The 21,879-nt window shown below is 28.3% G+C and overlaps 1 protein-coding gene across 1 annotated transcript in view; it reads right to left on the bottom strand.

Annotated features, from left to right (window-relative positions):
* The window catches only part of LOC113367844 (basement membrane-specific heparan sulfate proteoglycan core protein-like), a 111,981-nt gene that overhangs the window by 62,983 nt on the left and 27,119 nt on the right, over positions 1-21,879 (bottom strand). The window contains exons 3-5 of the mRNA XM_026609421.1: positions 11,963-12,076; positions 1,635-1,812; positions 1,344-1,429 (exon numbers count right to left, since the gene is read on the bottom strand). Of these exons, the coding sequence (XP_026465206.1) occupies positions 1,344-1,429; positions 1,635-1,812; positions 11,963-12,076 (378 nt within the window). The remainder of the gene's footprint in view (positions 1-1,343; positions 1,430-1,634; positions 1,813-11,962; positions 12,077-21,879) is intronic.

Raw genomic sequence — 21,879 nt, 5'->3', positions numbered from 1 at the left:
AGAGGTATATATGAGATGGTCGATAGAGAATGTGAGTTGAAGAGGGATGAACAAGATGAGATGGTTAGAGACCATAGAAAATTGGCAGTGTTGATGGTAAGTGAAAGTGCAAAAAATAGAATTAAGAATAAGGCAGAAGAGTATCATTTAAAATGATAAGTGCAAGTGGGATAAACAAGGTAAGATGGTCATAGGATTGACAGTGTTGATGGTATATAAGAGTGACCAGTGATGATAAGCAAGAATGCAAGGAATATCATGCCAAAGTGTATAATGGTTATAAAACCAGTGGCCAAGGTGAAAAATTAATTAACCATCATTTATCGTTGATGATAGTAGAAAAAGTAAGCATTTACAAATTAGTTAGAAGAGAATAAAATATTTCGTCAAGGTAGAAAATTGTTTAACCAGAATGCAGTTGTTTGATGATAATCAGGCGAATATTAAGTTTGACACAAAAAATGTGGGTATTTAGGAATTGGTGAGGAAAGAGTAGAAGGATATGTTTCCAATGCAAAGAGACAATATTTCCAGGTGAAATTTCGGATATTGGAATATGACAAGCATGAGGGTGAAATATGAAGTAAACATGATGTTGTTCGATGATAATTAGGAGAATATTTATTTGACATTGTTGATGATAACAAAAAAATGTGGGAATTTAGGAATTAGTGAGGAAAGAGTAGACAGATATGTTGCCAATTCAAAGACACAGTATTTCCAGTTAGTTTGTCAAATTTTGGATATTGGAATATGATAAGCATGAGGGTGAAATTTAAAGTTAAAGCATGATGTTGTTTGATGATAATCAGGAGAATATTTATTTGACATTGTTAATGATAAACAAAACATGTGGGTATTTAGGAATTGGTGAGGAAAGAGTACAGGGATATGTCGCCAATGCAAAGAGACAATATTTCCAGGTGAAATTTTGGATATTGGAATATGACAAGCATGAGGATGAAATATAAAGTTAAAGCATAAATACAGGTTCAAATAAGCATAAAAAGTATAAAATATAAGCATAAACTCAATGTACATATATAGTTTCAAGAAAATCCACAAGTACCATAAATAAAATTCAGTAAAACCAAAGTACCAGAAAAAAGATAAAGTAGGAAACAAGAACCGTAGACGAAAAAAAGAAAAAAAAAAAAATTCCATTAATAATCACACCAATAAAAATATTAATATAAATTTAAATATATGTACATACTTCAAATCTAATAAACACTTCAACCAGAATCAAAACTACTAAAAATTTATCCAAAACGTGTGTAATTCAAAAAATGCACTAAATTTTAATTCAAAAATTAAAATAAGCAAATGATTTATGAACTTACCGCAATCGTCTTCGTCACTGCCATCAGCACAATCGCGTCTCCTATCGCAACGCTGGTAGTCAGGGATGCAACTTCCATCACGACATCTGATAAAAAAAAGCAAAAATATAAAAATATTTATTTGTAAATTGAGGAGAAGTATCCTCAGCTTGAAATTGAGTGCATTAAAATTTTTGTCAGAATATTGTAACTAACAGTTTTCGACCAAAATGTATGAAAGCCATCTCCAATTTTGTTCAGGCTGCCATATCTAGTGACTAAAAAAAATAGAATGTAAGTCTTTTACCCCACCTGAATTCGTTACCATCACATCCAGCATGTGGTCCAGGAGTGGTATGATCAGTTTTTGCACATTGTTCAGGACTTTCATCAGAATTGTCAGCACAATCCCTGGTTTGGTCACAAAGATATTTTCTAGGAATGCAGTCACCAGATTTGCACCTGAATTCGTTGGCTGCACACTTGTTGTCTAAGGATTTGTGGATTTTAGGAAGGGGATAGAAAAAAATAGATTAGTAAAATAAATAAAAATTGAATAATCCATTGAATGTTACTAAGATTGTAATTTAAATTAAGTTTTAAATTTGTTTTATAAAATTATGTAGAAAATGGAATTTAGTGAAAATAAATTGGACTGTCCTGAGTAATATCTTACCTGGTAGATGGAAATAAATATTTTTGATATTCAGATGTGTAGTGACTGTGGAGAATTATTTACAGAATTTTTGTGAAAAAAAAAAAATAAAACCAAACTGATCGTTTTTGATAAGAGAATTCGGTTAAAGTTTGGTTAATCGTTTTGGTTAAAGTTTCTTCACTTAAATTATTATAATGACCGTTTAGAAGGTCCGGATTTCTAACATGCTTAATTACTTGAAAAGAAAATTTCTAAGATATCTAATTTTAATTAATTCTAAGATGACAAATTAATTGAAGGTAAAAGTTATGAAATCCCTAATTACTTGGTGGTCAAATTTCTAAGGCTTATAATTTGCAGAAGATCGAATTTCTAAAATGTCTAAGTACTTTAAGGTTCAATTTCTAAGATACATAATATTTAGGCGGTCGAATTTCTAAGATAACTAATTTTTAGGGAAATTTCTAAAAATTTGTTTCAATGTTCTGAAATTTGTAATTACTTGGTGGTCCAATTGGCAAAGCATATATTTTCAGAACGTTGAATTTCTGAGGTGTTTATTTACTTGAAGGTCAATTTCTAAGGGTTCCAATTAATTAGAGGTTAAATTTCTAAGGCATATAATTTTCAGAAGATCGATTTTCTGCATTTAATTTTTTTGAGGTCAAATTTCTAAGATAACCAATTTTTAGGAGGTACAATTAGACTAGAAATCTAGATCACTTGTTGTTTGTGATCCAAAAGAGAGTGTTTATGTATATACATTAATTTTTTTATTATATGTTCAGTGGTGTGCCAAAAATTTTGAATAAAAATTAAAAAGCTAAAAAATGGAGTATTTTGATATAAAAGAGTCACTACACACATCAATTTAAGATCTAATTTAATAGACATGTTTGGATATATAGGACAACGTCTAAAAACTAAAATCTACCCACAAATACATATACAGGGTATCCCAGAACTCAACGTCAACTCAAAGTGATAGTGTTGATTGTACCTATCATGATAAAATTTAAAAAAATTAACGCAGTTAGAAAACTATTAGATTTTGAGTACAACCAAGAACTTTGGTCAAACTGTGATATTTTTTTGGTTCTAATTTCCAAAGTCCGCGTAATATTTTTTTTTCTAATTTTTTATCATTATAGTTACATACAATGCTATCATCCCCTTTGACGTTGAGTTCTGGGACACCCTGTATATACATAAATTTTGTAAACACTTGACAGGATTTTCACCTAATTAGATCACCCAAGTCAAATATTTACCAAAACATTCAGACAACAATGAAACATCGATTAAATTTTGAAAAAACCAACATTGATGATGATGAAAAGCACATCTAACGAGTAAAGCCCAAAAATTTGAAAAAAAGCCTAAATAGAACCTAATGATGAACGTAAAGCTTCGACAGTAAAATAAATTTTGAGCATGCAATTGAAGATGAAATAAAAGTTCCTGAAAAAAATATACCACATATATAGTTGTCTTATAGCTAAATTTTATTTCTAGTCATCACACGCACACACATTTGGACTTAGGGGTCATTCTTTTACAAACCGTACACCATCCAAACCTTGACGTTTCAGAATTGTCTGAATTTTTGTTTACAGATTTTATACATAAAATGATTTGACACGTATTTCAGGATTTTGCTGAAAAAAAATTGTACGTAAATATTTACGATTGAAATATGGATTTTTTGCTCAATTTCTATGAACATCATCTGCGGTAAATTAATTATCTCCAGTTGTGCTGATCGGATCAGTATTATTATTTTTTTTATTACACTCATATTGAAGTGAACTTCATAATGATTAATTTTTTTTTTTGTTTTTGCAATTTTATTAACAATAACAACCCTTAAATATTTACAAAGATTTTACTCATCCTTACCCCAACTTGAATCGATCCAAAAAAAAACATATTTTTTCTTTTTTTCTCTGCAACAAAATTCTTTTTACAATTTGTTGGAGACTTTGTTACATCGAAAGATATTAAATAATCGAATGACAATCTTATTGTTTTTCCATTGAAAAATATTTTATAGTTCCGCTTCTGGCAAAAAATGAATATATAGTCGAAAAAAAAATTAGGGCAGAGCGGAGCTTAAAAGTTCGTGCGTAAAAAGATCCACTGCCAATATCTCAAAAACAAGTAAGATTCGAAATTTTTTAACAACAATATTTGAATGTAGACGGATTGTTCAGTTAGATTTTTCTAAAATTCGTCATTTTCCGTCTTCACTTCTAGCCTGATTTCAACTATTGATTTATATATATATATATATATAATATATATATTCTAACTTGATTTAATTCTTTATTTACTATTTATTTCCTTACTATTTACACCTTGGCCAGTATGAAGATGTGGTTGACTCTTTTTACCCCACCCACATGTAAGCTTTAATAGAGATTATATCAGAAAGAGTTGTACCCAACTTAAATATTGTTGTTAAAAAAATTCTAACTTCACCTGTATTTGAGATATTGGCAGTGGATCTTTTTACCCACAAACTTTCAAGCTACACTCTCCCCTAATTTTTTTTCGACTATTTATTCATTTTTCGCCAGAAGCGAAATTATAAAATATTATTCAACCGAAAAACAATAAGATTGTCATTCGAAAGTGACAAATGAGTACAAGTCTTTGAGGTCGACGACGTGAAAAGCGCGGCTTGCGCTTGAAAATATTTAATATCTTTCGATGTAACAAAGTCTCCAACAAATTGTAAAAAGAATTTTGTTGCAGAGAAAACAAGAAAAAAAATGTTTTTTTTTTGGATCGATTCAAGTTGGGGTAAGGATGAGTAAATCCTTTGTAAATATTTAAGGGTTGTTATTGTTAAGAAAATTGCAATAACAAAACAAAAAAATGTAATCATTACAATATGAGTGTAATAAAAAAAATAATAATACTGATCCGATCAGCACAACTGGAGATAATTTACCGCAAATGATGTTCATAGAAATTGAGCAAAAAATCCATATTTCAATCGTAAATATTTGGGTAAAAAATGTTTTTCAGCAAAATCCTGAAATACGTGTCAAATGATTTTATGTATAATATCTGTAAAAAAAATTCAGACAATTCGAAAACGTCAAGGTGTGGATGGTGTACGGTTTGTAAAAGAATGACCGATATGTAGAATTGTTTTAGTTATAAATCTTATTTCTAGTCATCACACACACACACATGTGGTCTTATATCTACAATTTTATCCTAATTTTTCCATTTCTCACCACAATGAACTTCATCGCTTCCAGTATCGACACAATCCCTTATCCCATTGCAGACTTTGTATCGTTCTATACAATATCCTTCCTCACATCGATGACCAGTAGGGCCACAAGGGCTACTTTCCATAACCTTTGGGCCATCCTTTTCCTTCGAAAAATTATCCTGGTAACCAGGCAAGTAGGCAGGAGTTGGCGGAAAATAGGCTTTAGGAGGATATGTATAACCTGGTTCTAAGGATTTGGGAGTCGTCGGAGGATAAGGGTAACCTGGTTCTATTGATTTTTTGGTAGACGAATAAGGATCGTAAGGAATGTATCCTGATTTATCAGTTGTCGTGATTGGTATTAATGTTTTTGGTGAAGTGTGAATAATGCCGTAAGGATCTATGAAAGGTTGGTCAGGGATAAAGTAAGTTTTTGGTGTGGAACTGTATGGTCCATAAGGGTAAATGTAAGTTGTTGGACTAGGGTTTAGGTCAGAAGAGTCTACAGGGTGCATACTTGTTTGTTCAGGGTAGTAATTTGGATCCAAAGGATGTACGCCCAAGTGTTTATCATAAACATCATGATAGTCAGCACCGGTGTCAGATGTATTCTTACTATCATAAGGGTCATCAGTGCGCCCATAATCATCATCGTACTTCTCATAAGTATCATCATCTCTATCCAAATCGTTCCCAGACTTTCTGTCATTGTTAGAATTATCATAACCCTTTTCAGCATGCTGGTCATAGTCGTATCCACCAGGTCTGCCTTGAATTTTATGCCTGTCTTCATCCAAATGTGGCCTAGGTGTCACCAAAATCGTATTGATGCGATCTACTATTCCCAAATTGGGAGCTGATGTTGTCACTCTGGGTTGGCCGAAGTAGCCAGAAGTGGCAGCTGATGACAGATCTAGGTTATGTACATTTTTATGGAAATTGATAGAGATTGTCCTTGCACCGGGGTTTGAGGGATTTATTTACAGATACAGGAGACTTAATAGATAAGGTAGATATTTTTGCATCTTGTATTAGATGCAACTAAAATTTTTACCTAAGTATGCAGTATTAAATTTCTGTACATTATCCACAACCTATCTCCATCACTTTAAGGATAATAAAAATACTTGGGCAATCAATTCATGCCAAAATTATTCTGGTGCATCTCACAGCAACCAAGGACAAAGTGCTTTATATCATACTTTATACATCATACATCATACTTTTGATAAAAAATCTTGTATAGATGACCAGAAATTGATAAAAGTGCTGAAATCGTACTAAACTAGTGGTGTATAGCATCGTGCCTTAAGGCAAATTGCTGGAACTTTCCGTACCGTAATGAAATATTCGAGAAATTTTAAACGTTTCTTACAAATACTGTATCTTTCATTATTTTTGCTATCTTGTTATATCTGAACAAATCAAATGTAAATCATAAATAAATCAATTTATCTTCAGAACATTAACAATCGTCATTTCATTTCGAATTTAATTTAAAAAAAAAAAAAAAAAATAGTAGCTCCCGTATAGTCACAGTCTAAAAGCATTTGCAAAAAATTCTGTACGACAATTTTCACTTATACTGTGCTTTGCTTGGCGGCATTTTCACACTTTTCAATAATTTTCGTTTTCATAAAATTGGAAAGTGCTCCAGTACATAAGCAGTCTAAACGCGCTTGGGAAAACATTTGTACCAGATTGGCGCTTAGACTGTGCTTAGCCTGGGTCATTTTTTCAATTTTTTGTCAAACATTGCCAAATTAGTAATTTTGATCACCACGATGATGCCAATTATGAATTTTAAGAAGTTGAATTTAAAGATTCAAAATTGCAAACAATATAAGAAGAAACTGGTGGCTTCTAGAAACTGAAACTATTTTTTGAACAAAAAAGCTAATTGAATTATCTATAAATTTATATATATAACAGTTCAAGAGTATTAATATGAGTAAATGTTATTATTAAATTTAAAAAATAGTAACACTATGTATAAATTTGTTATAGACAAAATTGCTGCATGTAAATGTTGAACAAAATACTTCGAGTGTGAAGTTCGCACGTTAAGATTTGAATTTCAAATTACAATGATTAACATAAATATTACATATGGACATTAAATTATTAAATATATAAATCAAGATATCAATTTATTAATATATATTTGAAATAATATTGCTTATTATTATTTAATAATTAAAATTAATCAAAACAGCTAAATCTTTTATTTGACAATACAAAATTACTGCACGGAAAATAGACACAAAATACTTCGTGTGTGAAGTTCGCACGTTTACATTAACTGTTAGGATTTAAAATTCAAATTTCAAATAAGTTTAAACAACTCCTGCCAAGTTCAAAGATAAATTGGATATATTTAGACAATAATTTGGAATGCTTCAATTTAAAAAATGCTGAATTCAAGGCAGAATGTTTACTTTTAAGATGATCAATTGCTAAAACTAACAAGCAGATAGTTTTGGCACCATGTTGATGTTAATCAAATGTATTATAGTAGTTCCAAAAAAGATTTAAACATCTGCTGATGGATTTTGACTATCTGCTGATATGACTATCTATTCTTGGTCGTCTATACAAGTTACAATTTTTAAAATAATGCAGAAAAATCTTACTCCTCAACCACATACTTAAATACATCATACAATACCATTCCAATCAATCAAAGTCCTTAAAAATAACTCCTCAATCATACCATTTAGATTTGTTAGTCAAAACGTGGATAAAACAATGTATGTGTGTTGGTGTCATGCTATAAAAATAAATTTTGGAAAAAATAGATATAGTAAGTTGACATTTTTATCCAACTATCTGGTATTTACCATAAAGCAGGATAAACTTCTTAGTAATAGTTGTTACCAAAAAATCGCAAAGTCATTTTGGAGTTGATCTTGAACATAAAGTTTATCAACTTATCAAAGGGTTTACATGAGAAGACTTTGCTCCCAATTAGACACATAAATTTAGTGATAATATCCAAGAAATGAAGAAGAAACAGGTGTTCAAACAGAGAGATAAGTTCACACAGAAAGTTTGTTTTTAGCCCCAATTTTGTCCAGGATATCCATTCCCTCTGGTTCCTGAAACATGGTAATCACCAAAGACAAAAGTCAAGAGACATAACAATTTAAGGTACATAGGCCCACAAAAACACACAAAAAATACCTCTTCTCTCCGAAGACCATTCTCCAGTTTTGTCAATCAACTCGATCTCATCACTATAAGGCTTAGTTGTCAATTTATATTCATTCAAAGGCCAATTATCACCAGTTGTCCTTGTAGGATTCTCAGTAACATCATCATGGTCTTCGATTTCATTACTGTCTTCGACAACTGGAGAAGATTCTTGTGATAAATCTTCTTCACTATTTTTAGGCTCTAAATCTTCACCACTAGTTATTTTGGTGTCGTCTGTAGTTTTGGTGTTACTGGAACCCCAACTTGACCAAGGATCCCACCAACTGCTTTTGGATTCTTTTTTACCATCATTGGTATCAGTTTTTTCGTTGCTAGTTTTTTTGGTATCTTTCCAAGATTCACCAGAATTTTCTTTGCTGAATTTGTTGTCATCCCAACTAATATCTGACTCTTGTTTTTCTTCACCACTAGTATCATCAGTTTTTTCTTTGCTATTTTTTTAGTATCCCAGTTACCAAACCAACTAAATCCAGTGTCTTTTTTATCACCTTTATCAGTTTTTTTGGAATCATCTGTTTTTTCATTGCTGGATTTTTTGGTGTTCCACCAAGATTCACCAGAGTCTTCCTTGTTAGATTTGTTGTCATCCCAACTTATATCAGATTCCTTTTCTACTTCATCACTAGTTGTCTTGGTGTCATCAGTTTTTTCCCTGCTGTTTTTTTTAGTATCCGAGCTGCCCCACCAGGAATCTTTTTCCTCCTGGCTTTTATTTTTTACAGGTTCATCTTCGTCATCAGAAGGAATTTCAATGTCGCCTCTGTGATTGTATTGGTCGTTTTTGGGTTTTTTGCTGCTAGATTTTGATTTTTTCTTGGATTTGGACTTAGATTTCTTTTTGTTGGAATACTCTGACCATTCTTGTTCGAAAGAATTGATGTCTTCAGAGCTGACGACGTTTTCTTTGACTTCTGAAGAACCAAATTAGATGCAAATAATAGGATCCACCAAAGTTTTGAAAGCGACATCCCATTGAAAGTTGACCAATTTTTATTGACGAAGACCATTTTGCATTCAATTTTGTTGAAACCAATGTTTGGCAATTCATTGTAAACAATCCAGGACAACGACGAAGATCATTATTTATTTTTTGGGCAAAATTTGTATCACGTTGATCAAGTTTTTCACCCAATGTTTGGCAATTCATGGTAAGTATTCCAGGAGCAACAATTTTTTGGACAACAAAGAAGATCATAGGTCAATTTTTTGGGCAAAGTTTGTGTCACGATGATCAAGTTTTTCACCCAATGCCAAATTTTTAATCAGATAAATTTGTATTTCATTGATGATAACCACCAAGTCAAGTATTTTGAACATGATCAATGATATCCAAGTTGACCAATGCATTTTTTAGCCAATTTTTCCCATCCAGGTAGAAGATAATCAGTAGAACCAAACCAAAATTTGTTGATCCATCACCAATGCACCAATTTTATGATTTTTTTTTTCAAATTCAATTACCAATTTGAATATCACCCATATATTTTAATCAGCATGATTTTTTTGGCATAATTTTTACCAATTGTACCAAGTTGTCGTATGGTTGTGTGCAATCAAATGTTGTTAAAATAAGAACAATGCAGAAATTAGTATTAGTTGATGCTACATGACTAGTACTAAAGTGACTAAATACTAAAAAAAATGATCAAACTAAATCTACTTTTACTACTGTATGTAATTTGCTAAAATGCCATTAAGCCATTTCAAAGCTGGTCATGCTGTAAGTCAGTGATTTCCAACCTGGGGGTCGGGAATGTAAAAAACAAACCAAAAACTTAAAATTAGTTTGACCGAAATAGATAAAAAGAATTTGGTAATAAATTATATTGTTTGAAAAAATAAGATGTTGGTGAAAAAATAATCTTGGAATTGGTGTTATAGAAATCAATCAAAAAATTTGTTAATATATTATAATGTTAAAAACATAACGTGTTGCAAGTTTTTTTTGAGTTGGAAACCACTGCTATAAGCTGTATGGACTTGCAATAACAAAAGCTTGTATAAACTTTTATAAAAATAATGCAAAATGCTGACGATATTTAATGTACGTGTATATATATAAAAAGGTAGAAGTACAATTTTGTATATTAACCCTAAACTAGGTGTAAGTGGCATTTTTCCTTAAGACAAGTAGCATGACCGTCCTGATTTGTGTAGGAAAATAGAAAATGGGGCTTTAGCTATGCGGATGGAATTTAAATTTAAAATTTGGAATGCAAGATTTTAATACATTTAGGTACACAGTTTTTTAGATAATTTTATCTCGATTCTTTTGTTCTAAAACAAAAAATATGTATCTTGACCAAAATGAAGTTATTTACAATAGACTGAAAAAATGTACCTTAGTTTTGTCGACTTTGTATCGAAGTTTTGCACATATACATAATTTATGTGCCTATATCTTCTTTATATATTAGGTTGTCAAATATCTCCCTTCCGCTTTTATATATATATATATATATATATATATATATATATATATATAAAAAGCGGAAGGGAGATATTTGACAACCTAATATAATGTTAGAATAAATGTAAGTACACAGTTTTATAGCTAATTTTATCTAGACTTTAAGTTTCTTAGACTACAATTGTCTATCTTAATCCAAAACAAAGTTATGTGCAAAAAACTGAGAAGTAGTCACTTTTTAAGGGTTGATTTTATATGAAACGTGTCGCTTTAATGATACATTTCGAAAGCTTGTATTTTCTTTGTTAATTTGTTTATAAAAAATATACGTACACAGTTTTTTAGCTGATCTTATCCTGATTTTAAGTTTCTAAGACCACAAGTAAAAAACTGAAGAAACGCTACTTCTTAGGCATTTGTTTGGCATAAACAGTATCTCTGTCGATTTTTTTACGCATGGATACTTTTTTATCTTCTTTATTTATTACCGTATTACAAATGTAAGTACACAGTTTTCTAGCTAATTTTATCTAGATGTCTAGAAGTTTTAAAGACCACAAATAACTGTCTTAATCCGGAACAAAGTTATATACAAAAAACTGAGAAAAAGTCATTTTTCAACTATTGATTTTATATGAAACGTGTCGCTTTAATGATGCATTTTGAAAGCTTGTATCTTTTTTGATATTTAGTTTATAAAACTTATAAGTACACAGTTTTATAGCTAGTTTTATTTAGATTTCAAGTTGCTAAGACCAAAATTGTCTATCTCAATCCAAAATTAAGTTATTTACAAAAAACTGTGCAAACTTTACTTTTTAATTTGTTCATTTTGTGGGTCGCTATTGACTTTAACGCATACATACATTTTATACCCTTGTACCTTTTTTGTAGGTCATTTTTTTATAAATTTAAGTATGCAGCTTAGTAGTCAATTTTATATCGATTTTAAGTTGCTAAGACTACAACTATCTATCTCAATCCAAAACAAAGTTACATACAAAAACCCACAAAAATGTATTTTGGCTTGCCCTCTTTTATACCATTGTACTTCTACCTTCTCTAAATCTATTCAAGGACTATCACAATTTTTTATAATTATTTTTACGAAATTTCCAAAAACTTACCGTCACAATTCCTCTCATCACTTCCATCAGAACAATCGGAACGTCCGTCGCATTTTAGACGATCATCTATACATTGAGAATTGTCGCAACGGAATTGGTAAGGGCCACAATCACCTGGATAAAAAAATACACAAAAAATTAATAAAAATTATATAAAAATTCTTAGACGTAATACAGCCCTAAATTTTCACCCTCCTACTATAAATCTCTTATATAATAGTTTTCATAGGTGATTTTTATAATTATTTATCAGTTTATCTTCATTGAAAATATTTTTTACATCATTGAGAATCTGAATTTTTTCACAGAAAAAAATATTTTTGCGTCGAAAATAGGTACAACCCTAATTTTTCACATTTCCATAACCTTTGGCACGTTGTTTTATACATTTTAGATCAATTTATCTCGCAGTTTCCAGAAACAATGACAACTGTCATTTTGTCAAAATTAACTGAAATTTCTAAAACTTTAAAATGAACTGAGAATTTTAATATAGCCTATAACCTAAGTTGATTAAAAATGCACAAGTTGACCCAAAAAAATTTACAATCGCTTCAGTAGTTCAGGCGTCCATCGCGGACACACAAACTTTGTATATAAAATTCTTCTGTACGGATGTATGAATCGAAACTCCTCCTAAACGGTTATTCGGATTCAGATAAATCTTTCTGGAGATTGTCAAGGGGAATTTTTAAGATGTAAATGATTATAAAAATATAATAATATTGCAGAAATAAGTAGAAAAAATTGCAAAAAACAACATAACATTGCTTGACATTAAAAACATGTTTACGGAACTGTCACCTGCCAGAAATGTCAATTCACTTTTTGAGTTTAAATTAAATTATGAGCCTAGATAATATCAGAATATAATATACAAAAGAAATAAGTAATGTCTACATTATTTTTATCGAAACGCAGTTGAGATGTACACGTACAGACAGTACATGTTTGGCAGATGAAATTATATAATTCAGTTTAGTAAATAAAGCAACAAGTTCATTATTGCATATAAATTATTTTTTTAAACTTCACTAAATTATTTAACAATACAAAAAATATTTTTACTTCTTAAAAAATGATGTAGAATTTTGTTTCACGTGTCAAAAATTCATTTGTTTGGCATCGGATATGGAATATTTAGCAAGTTGATCTTAGATTGAAGAGTAGATTTTACAAATTAAATCACTTGATATTTGTACTTAAACAATAATGCTTATTAAATTATTAGTAAAAATAAATGTACTTTAGAAATTATTTAGAAATAAGTGCCGAAAAGCAACTAATATGTCGTACGAGATTATGAAAATTATATACTAAACTATCGAGGCAATTATGTTGTGTGGTAAAATCAAATGTGATATTGTTCTTTTACTGCAGATACTATATTATTTTTTCTGAATTTATTATACTGCTTATGCTAAGACCATAAATGAATCACAAAGGCAGGACATCAAATAGGATATTAAAAAGTATAGGATAGGATATTAAAAACTTTGGAACTTTTGAATTGTAGACGTGGGTACAGGACAACGTCTGTCGGGTCATCTAGTATATATATACATATATATATATATATATATATATATATTTATATATTTATTTATGTATAATTATCCTACTATGATAATTATAATTCTGATCCGGCCTGTAAAGATTCGCCTGTGGGCAATCCCTCTCGTCGCTGCCATCATTGCAATTTCTGATGCCATCGCACCTTTTTCTCGAAGGAATGCAAAATCCATTGTCACATTCGAATTCTCCTCTTCTGCAAGCTGCCAAAAAAACTAATTTAATAAAAAACCTCCGAAAACACAGATTTTGCAAAAAAATGCAGTTCTGTGCGACCAAAAACAAATTGTGTAGGTAATAGTTTTATATTAGCTCTTGACAAATGGTATTTGTTGCTATTAAAAAAAGATCAATGGTATTCTTAACATTGGTAACTGAAGTATAATGCGTTTTCAAATTTTTAAATTTAAAAATGTATTTATGCTTATTTCCAGTAAAGCACAAATGTTGAAACAACGAAGAAATCTGTCAATAACTTCGCTACGAAGTTAATGTTACGTTTCTGTTCGTTACGTAACAGGCACGTTGCACTTGCTTCAAATTCTTATTAGTTTCATAGTCCATATAAAAAATAAGGTTTTTGTTCGTTGCGTACTTGAAAATTCTTATTAGTTATAATGACCATATAAAAAATAAGGTTTTTGTTCGTTGTGTATTTGATTAATATTTTTTAATTTCAAAATTTTGAATTGGTTACGTAACAGTTACGTTTAAAATTCTTATTTGGTTTTACGTTCTAAGAAAAAAAAATGTTTTTGTTCGTTACATACTTGTTGTACTATATATTTTTTTAATTTGTTTAGGCATAGATATATAAAAAGGAATAGGTTAGTGTTATTAAAGTATATTGTTTACATGAAAAAATATGTTTTTTGGATCATTTCAGGTCTTTTGGTGAATAGAATTCTTATAAAAATAGCACGAGAGTAAATAGAATGTTTTTTTTAGATATTAAAATTTTAGTGACAAAATAAACTTAATTTCATACAATTTTAAATTTGAGTTTTTTATTTTGTTAACTTTACAGTCTGTCATATAAATTTTGTAAATTTTACTCGAAAATATTTGATATAATTAATAATAAATAAATATTTAACAAAATAACATGTATACGTTTTCTTGGTTACGTGTAAGCGTCACGTAACCTTAACGTTTATTTGGTTATACAATTTTTACATATTTATTATGTCTCTTTTTAAATTAAATAAAAATGATTAATTGACTAGTTATTAATAAATAAAATGTATTTAAATTTTACTTAAAAATGTTCTTAATAAAATTAAAAATGAATAAATATTTAATAAAATAACTGTAGGTCTTCCTTGTTACGTAATCGCAACGTCACTGTTTCATTACTTTTGTGATTTACTGGTGTATAATAGAAAATCTATACAATAAATATTATTTTATATAATCATTATTAAGTTTTTGAAATTAAATTTAAATGAAAAATTAAGTTTTTAATAAATAATATTAAAATAAATTTTATATATAAAAATATTATTTAAACTTGGAATTAAGTTTAGTAGAAAGTTATTTGAAATATTTTAATATTTACTATTTTTTAATAAAAAAATGTGCTGTTTTATGTAAGCATATATTTTATAATAAATTATTAAAAAATATTACTTAAAATCAATAAAAATCAAATGTTTTGGCTAAATTCAAGCACTCGCAAAATTTTGTTAAATTTTTAAACATCATTAATTAAAAGTAATTATATTTTGTCTCATATATAATTATTATATTCAGTTCAAAGAGACAAATGTAATAAAATCTCGATTTAAATAGTAAATTATGAAAAATTGAATGTTAAATTATTATAAAAATATTGTAAAAAATAAATAAATAAATAAATAAATTCATTAGAAAGTTCATGAAAATATTATTTAAAAATATAATTTTATTAATAAATAAACAATATAAATAGATAATTAAAGTATGAGTATTTTGAAGCAAAGTATTATTTTTTATTTATTGATTAAATAATTATTTAAAAACAATATTAAACATAATTCGTTTTTTTAATATTTTTGTTATATAAATGTATAAAAAATATCGTTTAAACTTTATGAGAATATTAAGAATACCATTAAACGCAACAAAAAATAAAATAAAATTTAATAATAATTTGAATATTAAAAAAATAAATTATAAAATAATATTCATAATAAAAAAATATTTTATTAATTTATAACAAATATTTGTTAGACTAACTAAAAATGACATTTAGTTAACAAGACACAAAACACAAAACTAAAATAGCAACAACTAATACAATTTCTACAAAGAGCTAATAATTTGTTAAACTAATCAACTACACAACTAATTTTTTTTAGTCCATTTTGTAGTAGACAGCTTGAAGATGAGTCGAAGAAAATAGTAATAGTAAGAAACTGAAAAGAAAGGGCTCGTCTGATCTTCAGAAAAACTAAAACTTCAGACGAACTGGTCTTGAAGGAACTTAAGTCGATGATGGGAGATATTTGGAGTGCAATTTTTGGTAGGTTTATTGATAATGAAGAAACTGCGTGTCCGATCTTTATAAACATTTATTATGTACTAACTAACATTCATACGTATCGAATGGTTTTTGAATCATTCAAATCAGGCAACTACTTTTTGACATTTAGCTCAAGATCTAACGTTGATGGTATTTTAGGATATCTCTGATATGTTTTTACGTTTTAATTAATTCTGAAGAAACGGTTTGTCCGATCTTCATAAAAACTTAATGTATACTAGCTAACATTCATATGTATCGAATGGTTTTTGAATAAATCAAATCAGTCATCACATTTTTATCCAAGTTGCATCTACGTCAGATACAACATTAATTTCATAAGACGGTGCATTTGTTGATATTTGGGTTATTTACAAAGAAACGGCTAGTCTGATCTTTAACCAAATTGTAGAATCTCAAGTCAATATTTATATGTATCGAATGTTTTTTGAATAAATGAAATAAGTCATCACATTTTTGTCAAAGTAGCGCCAACATAAGATACAACATTAATTCTATAATACGGTGCATTTGTTGATGTTGGGATTATTTACAAAGAAAGGGCTTGTCTGATCTTTAAACAAATTGCAGAATTTTTAGACAACATCTATATGTATCGAATGGTTTTTGAATAATTAAAATTAGTCATCACGTTTTTGTTAGATACAACATTAATTTCATAATACGGTGCATTTGTTGATATTTGGATTATTTACAAAGAAAGGGCTTGTCTGTTCTTTAAACAAATTGTAGAATTCTAAGTCGACATTCATATGTATCGAATCGTGTTTGAATTATTGAAATTAGATTACAATTTTTGTATGTTAGAACTATCTCTAACAAAGACTTATAAAATGTGATGATGACATTGTATCATTATATCTCTTAATATATGTTTGGGGGTTTTAAATATTTTTTATGCCAAAAATTTATGCAGTAAAATTATGTAATAAAATTATATAATAACTTTTTTAAATATTACTCTATCATCTGAAAATAAAATATTTATTCCAGAATATTGACTTAAGAAAACTTCAGCTTACAAAATGTCGTCATTTGATGCATAGAATTGCAGAAAAGATTTATACTTATGAATATATATATATATATATATATATATATATATACACAAAAGTACAAATATTTGTGCAATTTAACTCTAATCAAACAAATTCACCACAAAGTCATACTTTTTCGCAAAAATGTGCCTTATCTACATTCCGCACATAGAAATCATACCAAGAAATATATAACTGCACATTTTTCTTCCTAGTTTTATTAAAATTTGTTTAATTGTGATTTTTTTTCAAAAACTTAATTAAATACACTACTGTTGTCATTTTTGTAAAAGTAACTAGTGGTGTGTAAATGATATATTTTGCAAAAAACCGACGTTTTATATAAAATTGCACTAATTTGTGCAACTTTTCTTTTAATTTCATTTCATTTCGTAGAATTCAGTTAATAGATTTTTTATACAAAAACCACATTGGCATTATTGTAAAAGTAACTAGTAGTATATAGATAATTAAAATTGACATATATGAATATTTTTTTAAATTTTAACTAAGAATACCCAATTGCCATTTTTTTCCCTTTATCTTGAATTCCCATTGTTATTTTTAAATTTCGACTATTACGATTGTTTCCATTATATAACTAGTGGTATATGGCTGACTAATGATTTAATTAAAACCAATATGCATATGTATAAAACTAAAAAGTAAACAAGTCGTGTGTGAGTCATTGCAATTCGCGATCTACAGATAGAAATTCGTTCGCAAATATAATCATCGATTGCAAGATGCAACTTGCAACTTGCACATGTTGCAAACTAAATGAAATGTAAATTTAAATTTAAATCATTGAACAAAAATTAGATAAATAAAAATGATAGATTTTTTAACTTCCCGTAGGGTAGTTATAGTAATGGGCCAAAAATCGAAAATAAATTTTTTTGCATTTCTCGACGTTTTGAAGGTTTCTTAACATTTTGGCATTCCTCAAAAAAAATGGATGTGTGTATGTGTGTATGGACACAATTTTTCACCCACGTTTTCGGACGCACGGATCAACCGATTTGAATGGTTAAAATACATTTGTTTCATATTGATAGGGAGATGTGCTGATTAGTTTTTGGCAAAGGCAGGTCCAGCCGTTACGGAGCAAAGAGAGCAGAAAGTAGAAATCGAGTTTTTGAGAAAACAGAACATCCGATTCAAATGATTCAAAGAACATTCAATTCGGAATTATGAAGAGAAGTGATGATTAGTTTTTGGTAAAAGCAGGTCCAGCCATTTTGGAGATATAGAGCTAAATATTGATTGGAGAATTGACTGAACGATTGCTTTTAGTAAAAGATTTTTTAATTTTTTTTTTTAATTTCCAAAAAATATTTCATTATGGTACGGGAAGTTCCACCAATTTACCCTAAAGCAAAATACCATACACCACTAGTTTATTTATTGTTATGAAGCATTTTGGCGATATGCAAAACGAGCGACAAAAGTTACAAAAAACATGCGCGGAACTGATTTAAAAAAAATCGGATTAGGAACTAAAAATACCAAAGGAATTTTTTTTAAGAATATTGTACATACTTGTATAGCAGTGTAATATATTCGTACATATATTATCCTACATAACGAATTTTACATAATGCGACTTTAATTTAATAAATTGCAAAAAAACTTATTAAACTTATTAAATACTTAAATAATTACTTGTAAAATATATTATTATATTATTATTAAGAATTTTAAAATTCAATAAACTTCTGTTACGTTCATGTTAAATTATTCATAAAAATTTAAGAAAGCCAAATATTTTCAGTAAAACAAAAAATCGTTAGAATTTACTAAAGTCCCAAGATCGGTATTTAAGGTTTCATATATTTAAATAGTTGTTAATAGTAGTAATTAATAAATTAAGTAGTTTAGATTTAAATATGGAATATTATAGAGTCATGTATAATATAAGAGATACTTATCCAATTTATTGAATGAAATTTTTTAGATTCAGAAAATATTTAGTAAAATAAGAATAAAAATAATAAAATAAGAATATTAATATACGTAAACCATAGCAATAGCTAATTTGTGAAAATGACTAATTCTAGTTCAGAAACTGCTTTTATATTTTATTCGATTATTTATTAGAGTAATTTAAAAATTATTTCACAAGATTCAAATTATTTGAAAAACTAGTGGTGTATGGCATAGTGCCTTAAGGTAAATTGATCGAACTTCCCGTACCCAAAATTAAATTTTTAGAAAAAGATTCAATTTTGAACTTTTTTCAAGGCAATCCAGCTGCGTGGAGACGAAATATTGAAGCGCGTACGCGCCGCAAAACGCAAAGTCTTATAGTCTTATAGATGAACAATAATGTTAAGGAATTCATGGAAATGTAAACATAATTTATTCTTATTATTAAAATCTCTATAAAATATCTCATAATTTGATGTGCATATATCTAAATGTTTGACCGCCAAAAGGCTTTTTTATTCGATCTCCAAAACCGCTAAACCTGCCTTTCCAAAAATTTAATTTGTTATTAATTTGGCTCTTTATTGATAGAAACAATTGCTATTAAATCATCCAAATCGGTTGAACCATGTTTCCGAAATCGTCGACAATTATAATATATAATATATGTAATTTATACGAATTCATATTATTTATATTTGAATAATTTATACGAAAGTTTGTGTCCGAACAGACACGCATCAATTTTTTCTGAGGTATTTTCTAAGATTCAGAATCCTTTGAAACGTAAAGATATATTACTATAACTTACTACGAGAAGTTAAAAAAAATTACATTATTTTTTTATGAGGCAGATGATTTGATAAATGGCTGGTTATATTGATATATTGATTGATATTTTGTTTATTATTGTTTTGAAACTCCAAAAATATGCAACTTTGTAATTAAAACTATGTAGATATAGTGAGTATTAAAAATGTGGTAAACAGAGGCGTTGTAGTAAAGAATAGTGGATTTTTGCAATATTTGAGTTTATATATATATATATATATATATATATATATTCCATGATTGTCACAAATCGCAAAACATCACTTCAAATGCAGAAAAGCGACAGATCAGAGTAAGAAATCCGACAGACGATACAAATTTCAAGCAATGAATATAACTTTGCAAATGTCACTCGTGTGATACTCAAGAAATAACCACATATATATATATATATATATATATATATATATATATATATATATATATATATAATTAAAATCCATTAATATATATCTGTGTCCACCATATGCGGGCGTGACGCCCAATTTCCATCAATCCATCTGCCCAATTTTTTTTCAAGACAATTGATCTTTAAACTTTCTTTCGTACTTTCTATTTACAAGTAATTTATTCCTTGTAGTTTTCTTAATTTAAAATAAAACCATAAAATCATCTAGATAATTAAGACAATAAGATGCGGGATCTTATTATTAAATTGGAATGCGTCACAATAACAAGAACAACATTATAGTTGATTAGTTGGAATTTATTTGATCGATTTGTAATAGATACATGATACGATAATAAATATTGATGAAAATCTATTTGTAAAAATTCAAAGTAAAATGTATCAAAAATTAATTGATATATAGTATCAAAAATCTGAAAATTGATAGAATGATGGTTATCACTTGACAAAACGATCTCGAACCATCACATCAAATCGTATTTGTGTTTCCGTGGCGTAACGCATTTCCGTTGCATTTTCTCTGAGTTACTCCCCTAGTCGCGCCTAAAGAAGTTTTATTTCAAAATTCTGAAAATTGGCAGAATGATGGTTATCACTTGACAAAACGATCTCGAACCATCACATCAACTCGTATTTGTGTTTTTGTGGCGTATAGCATTTCCGTTGCATTTTCTCTGAGTTACTCCCTAGCCGCGCCTAAAGAAGTTTTACTTCAAAAAATGTAAATATTGGAATTTATTCCAAATTCTGTGAAATTTAGCAAAAACGACTTTTTTAGCATTCATTAGCAAATTACCCCCTCGCCAAACATTAAAAAAAAAGATTTTTATATCATGTCTTATAATTCATATCCTTACATCAGATTTTAAAAATTTTAAACTTACATTTTATTATTACAATTTAAATTCAAATTACTATTTTCTCAACTCATCAATTTTTATATCTTTAAAATATTCAAATCACTATTTATGTCTATTAAATATGTATAAAAATTTCCGAAACAAATTGATTTACGCATAATTTATTCACTCAGAGTCGTGTATTAGATAATAATAATTAATTATCGTATCGCTAATGAATTTTTTTTTGTGAATTTGATAGCAAATTCAATATTTCAAGAAGTCATTAGACCCATATTGAGTGAATACATTTACTAATAGGAGAGCTGAGGTAAAATATAAAATGTCACGATGTTTGTCCGGAATGTACTCTTAAATTACTGAACCGATTTTAAATTTTGTTAACTTAAATTGTGCATTTATATTCAACTTAAGTTATAGGTAATAATAAAAATTTGAGTTTATATTTAAAGTATCAAAATTTTAAAAATATCAGTTAATTTTGACAGTTATGAATTCAAAAAAAAATATTCAAGTAAATTTTTATCATTATTGTGAATTGTGATTCTTACGAAGATGACAATTCCAAAAATTCAGGGCAGGTGGCTAGGATGAATTAACATTTTTATAACAGAAAAATATGCAAAAAAAGTAATTCATATAATTTTATTTTAGTTTTTTTTGTTTGTTAGTTTTTAATTTGAACACATTTTTTGTATAAGTTTTATTCGATTTTTTCTCCAATTAAAACAAATATTTTGGAGATATTTTTTACA

Source organism: Ctenocephalides felis, unplaced genomic scaffold (assembly GCF_003426905.1).
Source record: "Ctenocephalides felis isolate EL2017-DRISC unplaced genomic scaffold, ASM342690v1 CF-g0.4_SCAFFOLD_01170, whole genome shotgun sequence".
In the NCBI taxonomy this organism is placed as follows: domain Eukaryota; kingdom Metazoa; phylum Arthropoda; class Insecta; order Siphonaptera; family Pulicidae; genus Ctenocephalides; species Ctenocephalides felis.
The sequence above is the reverse complement of the archived record's forward strand: the minus strand, read 5'-3'. Positions and strand labels throughout refer to the sequence as shown.